Raw genomic sequence first — 10,213 nt, forward strand, 5'->3', positions numbered from 1 at the left:
CCTACATCCAATCTAAACCTCCCCGCTTTCAACCCGTTACCCCTTGTCCTGTCACTCCAGGCCCTTGTAAAAAGTCCCCCCCAGCTTCCTCATAGCCCCCTTCAGGCACTGGAAGGTGCTATAAGGTCTCCCCGGAGCCGTCTCTTCTCCACACTGAACATCCCCAGCTCTCCCAGCCTGTCCCCATAGCAGAGGGGCTCCAGCCCTCTGAGCATCTTTGTGGCCTCCCCTGGACCCACTCAAGCAGGTCCATGACCTTCTTACACTAGGGGCCCCAGAGCTGAACATGTCACTGTTTTAAAATGATGAGAGACTGCGGTCAAGCAGTGGGGGAATCTTGGCAGCTGGGAAGCCAGTGGATCTTAGCTGAGCTCAGCCTCTTTGCTGAGGGCTCTGCCCAGTTAGTACTGAGGGTGTGAGGTGGAGTGGTTGAGTATTCTAACTGGTCTCATCTTGAGGGTTGAATGTGTAATTCAAACAGCCTTGTGTAAAGCTTGTGGGTGGTAATTACACCTGTTTGCATTCTGCAGATTTTTCTTCAGTGGTAGAGAGAGGTTCCTCTGTCGTTTACAACCATGATAGTGTGATTGTGCCTGTGCCGCTCTGCTTGTTTTGGTCAGCCATGTCGGGTTCTGTTCTGGGCTTTAGCCGTGCTCTTTCATTGCAGGGACCGTCACTGCCAGGGCAGCCTGGCCAAGGAAAGAAGATAGGTCATCGAGGTGTTGATGCTTCTGGCGAAACCACCTACAAAAAGGTTTGGTTTTGGGGAGTGGGGGCTGGCAGCTATGTGTAGGTGGCAGGCTGAGAAGTTGGGGCCTAGTAGCTACCAGTCTGATTTAGATCTTATGCAGCACCCTTGTACTGCATAATCTTGCAAACGTCAAACCTGCAAGCCTTAATACATCTCTTCAGCAGCTGTTTGAACTCGTTTAACAGTCTTAGTGCCTGGGACGACCCCACAGAAGTTATAGACGTGACTGTATTGTAATATAGGGGTTAATCTGCTGTGAAATGCTTACTGACTGCTCTTTTCTTTCTGCCAGACCACCTCATCCACTCTGAAGGGGGCCATCCAGCTAGGGATTGGATATACTGTTGGCAATCTGAGCTCCAAGCCAGAGAGAGATGTCCTGATGCAGGACTTCTATGTGGTGGAGAGCATTTTTTTCCCAAGGTAAATGAGACGGGAAACAAAACAAACAGAAGAGTTACTACCTTTCCTCTCACTGATTTTTTCAGGAGAGCTTCCTTCTGTCTTTAGATCGCAGAGTTGGATGCTCTGAATGTTTTAAATGTGCATCCATTTACATACAAACATCACAGTGGGAAGTGTTGGATTCTGCAGTACACTGGCTTGCATGGAAGTACAATGCAAGCTGCAGTACTATATGTTTGAGTTTGTTAGCCTTCCTGTGTGCTTTTCTTTCGACCTGTCCGTCTAGAATTTCTTCCACAAAATTATACCGTGTTTGAGATGGAAAGAACTCGTTCTGGGAGCTCTTTAACTCTGAAGAAACAAAGCTCATAAAAGCTATCTTCTCTGTGTAAATATGTTCTGCTTGGCAAGTGCTTGTTCCATGCACTCTTTGGAAATATATTTTGGCAGAGAATTTAAAACCTATTTTCCTGTTGGCCTGCCACAGAAGAAAGGTGGTGGTGGTTGTTGCTGTTCCTAAGATGTCTTTTTGTAGGGCTCGATCATATACTGTGTCTTGGATGTGACCGTACATATCTGGTGAATAGAGGAGTTCTGCTCATGTAATGTCTGTTCTGTGCAGTGAAGGAAGTAATCTCACCCCGGCTCACCATTATGCTGACTTCAGGTTCAAGACCTATGCACCAGTGGCTTTTCGGTACTTCCGAGAACTCTTTGGGATTCGTCCAGATGATTATTTGGTATGGATATATCTTTTTAGTTTCTCTTTCCTCCTTTATTTGAGATGGTTTAGAGCAACACAAGAAATTTGCCCCTGAATCAAGGCTGTAAGCAGTTCTTGGCTAAAAGGGACAGAAAAGAGTTGAGGAATCGTTCTGATCCCAGTAAGGAGTGGGAACAGGCTGTGGATGTAGGGACTCTGTCAGTTTTGGAGGAGATCCGGCGACTGTCCCAGCAAGACCAGCACCATTCAGCCCAAGTTTTCATTTGCTAAGAGTCAGCTGATAACTTATACTGGAGCGTAAGGAAATTACCTGCATACAGTGTATCTTGTGTAAGCTCTGCGATGGGGTTCCTGCTCTGTTGCTTGTGGTGACAGTAACTACTGTGTTTACAAGCAAAAGGGGTTGTGTTCTGCTGGGTGCAACCCTGTAATGTCCCCTGGGGCTCTGAGGACAAAGATAGGAATTTTTCCTTGTGTACTCACTCAAGAACTATGTGAGTGTAGTTATTTTAATCATCTTACAAAGACAGAAAAAAATATAGCTTGTTCTTGTGCTCAGAAAGCTCAGAGCTGGAAAGGATGTTTTTTAACATACCTACTAGTACAAGCTATCAGGGCTTGAATTTGGTCCCTTCAGTGTATGTGATGTCCTGCTCTTTAGAAAAGGACATTTGTTGAACCAGGGAAGGGAACACATCCAAATGAGTGCATGCCCCTCACCCTTTTTGAATAGCCCTTTTTTTCTGACTTCAGCTGTAGACAGGGCTAATCGTAGCTGAACACCTACAAGTAGAAACAAATCTGTGCCATTGCAGGGTTTGACAGTAACAGTGGTCCCCATCTGTGTAATCCAAGATAATGCTGGCTGATTTGATGAGTGGTTCAGAACTTGGGTGAGGCAAAGAGCCTGCCTCAGTTGCCAAGGTCACGGCTCTGATTTGTTGCCTCTGTTTCACCCGATTCTCTCTTGCCTGCCACAGCAGCAAATGCCTTTAATTATGCATGAGATAATTAACTTGATAAAGTCTTGGGTCATTAATCTGTGCAGTGCTGAAAGCTGTTTTCAGTATGTAATGATGAGCATTTAATTTATTGCTCCAATTATGTCCCTTACATACCCTACCTTCCCCACCCCATCTTACCTCTTGCTGTGGCAGCTCTGACGTGATGCTGCCCTGAACCCACTCAGCCTGTGTAGTTAGCATGGGCTTGGGACCTCACTGCAAATGTGCGTGCTTGTGCTTTCTTCTTTTTTTTTTTTTTTTTACCTGCTGCTAGGCATGTCATCGTTTGAGGACCTGCTGTTTGCATGCTGATGTCTAGAAATGTCCTCCCAGTTCAATTCCTGATGCAGTACCCCTTGCTGTGCTTACACAGCGCTGATCCCCCTCTTCTTGTTTGGACACCTGGTCTAATTTTTTCATGTGCTTCTACCAGGATTGAGGGGGTGAGATGTGGCTGTAAAAATCTTCTGTAACAGGAGAGCACAAAGCCAGAGGAGGCTGCTGAGAACAGCCAGTGCATTGTGTTCCCTCTCGCACAGTGATACGTGGTACCCTGAGCAGACTGTCATGTCTTACAATTTTATCTTTCCATCTGTGCTTGCAGTAACGTTCTGAAAGAAGCCTGAACGTGATACATGCACAATGGGAAAAGATAAGATGTCATTATGAAGCCTGGATGTTACTCAAAGCAGATTATTAGTTTGATTCTGAGCAGTTGGGATGCTCTGAACTGTAATCTTGGTCTGTAATTGTAAATTGTCCATCAGCTTTGTTTGCTGCTTAGACCTAACCTATAATGAAAATAATTCTCACTTAAGCTTTGCTACTCCTTAATCTCACAGGGATACAGCATGCTGGGGAAAGCCCTTAAGGGACTAGAACTCAGTGTGCAATGAGTAGGGGCTAAAAACATCATTTTTTTCTTTTTCTCCCTAGTATTCATTATGTAATGAGCCTCTGATAGAGCTGTCCAACCCTGGTGCCAGTGGCTCCCTCTTCTATGTCACCAGCGATGATGAATTCATCATAAAAACTGTGATGCACAAGGAAGCTGAATTCCTACAGAAGCTCCTTCCTGGCTACTACATGGTGTGTATCACTCAGCGTCCCGGACCTGACTTGGGTTTATCAGGCCAGCTTTTCTGCCCAAAGCCTTGCACAGGGCATGTCCTCTGCCTGGATTTCTTGTAGCCTGTCTGCCCTGTTCCAGGGACGATGTTAACAGTGTACCACAAAGCCAGGCCCGGAAGCACAAATCCTGCCAATTGTTTGCAACTCCATGGGTAAACTTGAGGCAGATAACTGTGCCATAGCTTGTAGGCATGTTCTGGCTTGCAAAATGGCTTCCCAGATGAGTGTTTCTGGTTGGTTTTCCTCCAGCACAAGTTCATTGTTCTTTGCTTGGCACCATGCATCTGCCTCAGCCTGGCTTTTGAGGATGGCTATTGATTGCAATAACACAACCACCTTGGTCTTGTGGGGAAACCACTGCTGTCCCTGGCTGTCTCCCATATCTGCTGTTCAGCACGAGTTACTCTAAAGGCAGCTGCTGGTTGTCCTGGCTCCCACTGGCTGCAGCACCAAGCTGAAGACTCCCATGGTACCAGCCAGCTTTGTACACCCAGCCTGCTGCAGGTAGTCAGGGCTAGCAAGGCAATATACTGAGACCCAGAGGACTTGCATGTGGTGACAAGTAGTAAATCAGAACCATATGCAATGCTTTGGTGTGTAAACCAGGAGCTGTTTCCCTGCATAACTGGTGAAGGGTCCAGCTCTATAGATGATGGCAACTGAAATTTATTTAGAACCACACAGGGATTTGTTTGCCATGGAGATGCCGAGGAGAGGGTGATGGCAAGCAGTGTGAATCCTGTCCCATCTGTGTGCATGTTTGCAGTGGATTAGATTTCTGCCATCATACACTGTTTTTATGAAAATACTTGCCTCCCTCAATATTTACTGGGGAAAATTTGCCACAGTGAGACAGGGTTTTGGGTATATATACTGACTTGCTTTTGCAAGTGACAGCCAAGTTCCTGGACAAGATGAGCTTTCCTGAAAAGCTTTCTATATTGTATGTAGTAAGTCAGGTGGAGGGTTTTGAATGGGAACAGAGGTGCACTGTTGTCCCGAATTCTGCACTTGTCCTGGCTAGGAATCAGTGTAACAAATTAAACTGAACTTACCTGTCTGGTGCAGAGTTATGTGCTGCTTGTTGTAGCATTCCAATGTTTGAGGGTTACTGTGGGGCTACCACCACCTCTGTTCTTCCTGGGAAACTCGTCCATTGTAAAAGGAGCCAGTGGAAAGGAAGCAGAGGAATTTCATCCTCAGTTAAAGCTGGGCAAGTGCTGTTTGCATTCGGTCTTGTCTGCCTCTTGCTTTTAGCTTGCACCGTATTGCACAGCACACTCACAAAGAGGGCTCGCTTGTCTGCCGAGTCAGGTGAGATGAGGAAGGTCATGAAATTTTAATACAGTCAGGCTTCTGATGTCTGTCAGAGAATGGCAGGTCTGTCCTTTTGTAGCCTGCAGAGATGTCCTGTTTCCTTCCCAAAAATTCCCAAAGCTGAACAAGCAAACGCCTGTTACGTCACTCCTGATAATACTGCTGCCTAAAAAAAGGACATGATAGCAGAGCAGGATATCCGTGCTCTCTGCTTAACTATTTAATAAAGCAACTCTGCACAAAAGGAGAAAATTGATGTTGTTTTGTTTAGAAAAAACATCATGTCCCTGGTTTATTCTGGGCCAGAGAACGGCTCTTGATTTCTGACACTTCTGAAGAGATGAAGATAGCTGTTATTTTTAAACTTTAAGTTCCCACTTACGGTGTTTATTTCTCTTCCAGTTTGGTTTCCCTTTTTTAGCTGCTGTTGATGGGGAAAGCGGGGAATTTCCGGACTTGGTTTTTTGCCCAGAGTGTGCTGTGTACAGCTCATTCCCTGTATTCAAGGCATAGTGGTGTTTTCAGGTCCTAAAGCCACTGAAATGCAAGAGTTGGCCAAGTGTGTGTAGTAAGCTTTCATGCAAAGTTCAGAAAATCTCCAGGTGAAGAACCCCTGGTCTGACTGCACCAGGGTCTAACATGCTTTATGTTGAACACCACAGCAGTCTTCTGCCAAAATTATCTTTGCCCATGTTTTTTTTCCAACCCTGCTGCAGAATCTGAACCAGAACCCACGGACACTGCTGCCAAAATTTTATGGACTGTACTGTGTGCAATCAGGGGGCAAAAATATCCGCGTGGTCGTGATGAACAACATTCTGCCGCGTGTTGTGAAAATGCACCTGAAATTTGACCTAAAAGGCTCAACCTATAAGCGGCGGGCATCCAAGAAGGAAAAAGAAAAGTCCAGCCCTACGTACAAGGATCTAGACTTCATACAAGATATGCCCGAGGGCCTGATGTTGGATGCAGACACCTTCAGTGCACTGGTGAAAACTTTGCAACGAGACTGTCTGGTAAGGAGGGGCGCAGTTTGGGGAGCGGGTTAATAAAATTCTGTGGCTCTAGATCATAAGGAGGAGCGAATGGTTGAGAACTTTGCTAATCTGCTGACCCCAGAGCAGGATAAATACCTTCTATTGCCCTTTTCCCTGAAAGCAAAGCAGTGGAGTTGGATCTCATGACAGCCTCTGAGGACTAAGGCTGCGTTCCTTTGCCTGGTGCATCAGGTTGTGGCAGCCTGCGCCACGGGTAGCTGGGCTGTTGGGACTAAAGACAAAATGTTCCTGTATGTTTTGAAGAAGATAGATGATACAACAGTGTTATTTGCAAGCCTTCAGCCTTTTGGGTTGATTGTGGGATGGCCAAATTCTATGTGATCAAATCCAAAGATCACTAACAATTCAGGAACGTTCAAGATCTGGCAAAGAAGCTGTTAGTGGGAATGTGAATAGGCTTGTTGCATGCTTTGGGATCTGTGCTGTATTTGAGCTTCTGGCCTGATATTTTGTCTTTGTTCTTAAACTCAACACTAACTTGTAGGTGTTGGAAAGTTTTAAAATCATGGACTACAGCCTCCTGCTTGGGGTTCATAACATAGATCAGCAAGAACGGGAGCGACAGTCTGAGGGAGACCACAGCACGTCGGATGAGAAGCGTCCTGTGGGGCAGAAGGCACTTTACTCCACGGCCATGGAGTCCATCCAGGGTGGGGCTGCCCGGGGGGAGTCCATAGACACAGACGACACGTAGGTGAAAAGCTGGTTCCTTTGTGCTGCTGGGAGGGAAGAAGGTAGAGGTTGGAGTGGTAAATCCCTAACTGAGACCCATGTGAGCTGTTAGAATGAGCATTTCCTGCAGGTTGTGGTATTCCTGCTAATAAAGGAATTGTGTGGGGTGAAAGGTGGAAGCTGGGGTAGGATATATTTCTGTAAGACTCCAGCCTCATAGCAATATCTCTTCTTAGGCCAGCCTATAGGTTGTCAGCTCCTGTAGCAGCCTCTGAACATCCGCCTGTGCTGTGGGGAGGAGAAACTAGCTCAGTTCTAGCTGCTCTTTGGGGGTTGGCCAAAACCTGTGCTGTGCCTAGTCTATGGCTCTTGGGCTGCAGGTGGCTCTTGTGGCTGTCTCCCCAGCTTTGGGGACCAAGCTTGCTAGCAAATGGTGGAGTTAGCTGTTTGTTGCTGTCAGAAAGCAGCTGCTCCAGTTTTGATGGAGGTTCAGTCATGGTGGAGACAGGATAATACTTCAGTGTTTGCATTCTTTCAAGTAGGATCATTAATTGCAGTGGCCTGCCTGCTACCTGTGTGCTGTTGGTTGTGTGCTAGTGGTTGCTGCGATTACCTGCCTTGGCTTCCTTTATGCTAGTTGGTGCCAATGACCTTGTTATTCATAATGCCTTAACTGAAACAGTTGAAGTTGATGAAAGGACTATCAGTGGCAGGACTGATATTGGCGTGGATGGGACCCAACACCCTCATCCTTAAAGGTCTCCTGCCCTAATAGGCAGACAGCTCACGCTGACCTGATGAATAGTCTGATCCCCAGAATAAAATGTCCTGTAGGTAAGAAAAAACCATGTGGTGCTTTGTGGCCCAGGCAGAGCTGTTGCCACATGCCACAGGTCCTGTCCAAATAGCTGGTCTTTGGTGGTCCAGGCAGGCAGTAACCCCTGGGGACACCGTGTGAGAGATGGCCTGCGTCAGTACGTGACTTCCCACTGCTGCACACAAAGTGGCTTTGCAGGTTTTCGCATTGTGTCTGATCACCGCATCAGAGCCCTCTTTCCAGTGCTGCCTTCCGCAGGTCCCAGGGGTGTTACAGCTGCTCTTTTTGATGCTGCACTTCGTAAGGTTTTGTTTTACCTGCAGGATGGGAGGAATCCCAGCAGTGAATGGTAAAGGAGAGCGTCTCCTGCTACATGTAGGAATTATAGATATCCTTCAGTCATACAGGTAGGTAACTTTGCAGTCGTTTGTCCTTTATGTTAATATTTACTTTAATACTGAATGAAAGCAGGAAGATTTTCCTCTCCTTTAGAGTTTGATAATGAGTAGGCAGGCTGCCTAAAGCTGTCTGTCAACGCACATCAGGGACTGTGGATTTTTATCCTGTCCTTAGACCAGCTGGTGACAGAGAGTCGTTTTTCTAAGGTATAATGAAGTCTTTATGAAGAAGCTTTCTGTCTCTGTGCCTAGGATGGGTAGCATATCTCCGGGGAAGGAAAATAGCTTTCTGCCCCACTTCCAAGCCAGCTCCTCCTTCCCTGTAGGGTTCCCAGGCAGTCCTGACCTGGCTGCAGAGATGCCAGTGTGCTCAGCCGACCTCTCTTGGCTGGGTGAAAAACGCTACGCTCCGGGTGAAGGAGTTGTTAGCAATTCAGTCTGTCCTGTGCAGGGTATGAAAGGTGGCTTAGATAGAGTATGTGCCTGAATCTGTCTCTTTTCTTTTTCTCTCCACTTCTCCTCTGGCATTAGGTTCATCAAGAAGCTAGAACATACCTGGAAGGCCCTTGTCCATGATGGGGTGAGTGCCTGCACAGAGGCAGGAATTGCCCAGGCCTTGGCAGGATTACCTGCCTTGGCTTCCTTTATGCTAGTTGGTGCCAATGACCTTGTTATTCATAATGCCTTAACTGAAACAGTTGAAGTTGATGAAAGGAATAGTTTTTGCCTCTTTATGCCCCCACAGCAATGTAGTGCCCCTTATTCCCAATCAGGTTTTCTTGCTCACTCCACCTCCTCGCATGTTTAGCTGTCGTGCTACCAGCCTTCCTCCTCAGCTCCCATCTGTCATTTTCCTCCTTCCCATGATGCCAGGAGCTGTACGCATTCATGTATGTGTTGAGGAGCCCTGTGTTTGCTCTCTTTGGTGATTGATTGTGTTTCCACTTCAGCAAGCTATCTGTTAATATATCCCTTTCAGTGCTCCCCTGCTGTCTTGTCTTCTGCAGCAGCCAGGTGCATGTTTATGAAAGAGCAACCTTGGATGTGGAAACCGTTTTTTTAGCATTGCATATCCTAGCTTCCCTTAAATAAGGTGGCAGAGAAATGTGTAGCTGACGAGTCATAGTGGTGTAGTCAAACATCAGAAGCAGAAGACAGCTTCAGTTTTGCTATTTAAAAAAAAAAATGCAAAACGTTTGAATTGTATAGAAAACTTTGGCTGAATTTTGATGTCCATGGTGGGCTTTGAATGTCAGCCAGCAAAGCCAGAAGAAATCTCCTATGTGTAATCAGGCCAATATTTGAAAAATCCAGGAAGTCTACAAAGGAATAAAATCACCAGAATCCATTATAAAATTACAGCAAGAATATAATCAAATGCAATCAAATCAAAGGCAGTGCTTCAGGCCTATTTATAGCATTAATCAGATCATTTCAGTAAAGACTTTCCATTTTAAGGCTCTATCAGTGCTAAATGTTGGAAGAAAAAAGACTGCATTGGTTGTTACAGAAATTCTGCCTTGAGGGATAATTTTAAAATTAAACAATTGCTTCTTGCCTTTGTAGGACACAGTGTCAGTACACAGACCCAGCTTTTATGCAGAGAGATTCTTCAAATTCATGACCAACACGGTGTTCCGAAAGAATTCCTGTAAGTACCTACTCAAGAGCTGTTGCCCCTGTGATGTGGGAGAGGCAGAGCCTTATCTGCATCTTGCTGCTTCACTCCACGTGGGGTGTTTCTGGGCTGGAGTTTGAGCAGGCTTTTCCACAAAGCAATAGAGAGCAAAGCTGGGGAACTGCAAAACCCCCCGGGTTGTCACGGCTTGCTTTGGGTGGCTCAGAACCAGGAGCTCTCCCTGCAGCCTGACACAGGCTTAGTCCTTCAGAGATGGCACTTGCAAAGCACGTGTGTGTGTCAGAGGACAGAGGCCTC

The 10,213-nt window shown here is 46.3% G+C and overlaps 1 protein-coding gene across 1 annotated transcript in view; it reads left to right on the forward strand.

The window, feature by feature from the left end:
* The window catches only part of LOC104510613 (phosphatidylinositol 4-phosphate 5-kinase type-1 gamma-like), a gene marked incomplete at both ends in the record, with an annotated part of 13,661 nt that extends 3,733 nt beyond the window's left edge, over window positions 1-9,928 (forward strand). Inside the window, 9 exons of the mRNA XM_010152916.1 lie at window positions 668-754; window positions 1,044-1,174; window positions 1,779-1,896; window positions 3,821-3,973; window positions 6,049-6,348; window positions 6,875-7,080; window positions 8,203-8,286; window positions 8,809-8,857; window positions 9,844-9,928. Coding sequence (XP_010151218.1) covers window positions 668-754; window positions 1,044-1,174; window positions 1,779-1,896; window positions 3,821-3,973; window positions 6,049-6,348; window positions 6,875-7,080; window positions 8,203-8,286; window positions 8,809-8,857; window positions 9,844-9,928 — 1,213 coding nt within the window. The remainder of the gene's footprint in view (window positions 1-667; window positions 755-1,043; window positions 1,175-1,778; window positions 1,897-3,820; window positions 3,974-6,048; window positions 6,349-6,874; window positions 7,081-8,202; window positions 8,287-8,808; window positions 8,858-9,843) is intronic.
* Between the last annotated feature and the right edge of the window lie 285 nt (window positions 9,929-10,213).

The sequence above is a fragment of the Eurypyga helias genome, unplaced genomic scaffold, assembly GCF_000690775.1.
Source record: "Eurypyga helias isolate BGI_N326 unplaced genomic scaffold, ASM69077v1 scaffold45905, whole genome shotgun sequence".
In the NCBI taxonomy this organism is placed as follows: domain Eukaryota; kingdom Metazoa; phylum Chordata; class Aves; order Eurypygiformes; family Eurypygidae; genus Eurypyga; species Eurypyga helias.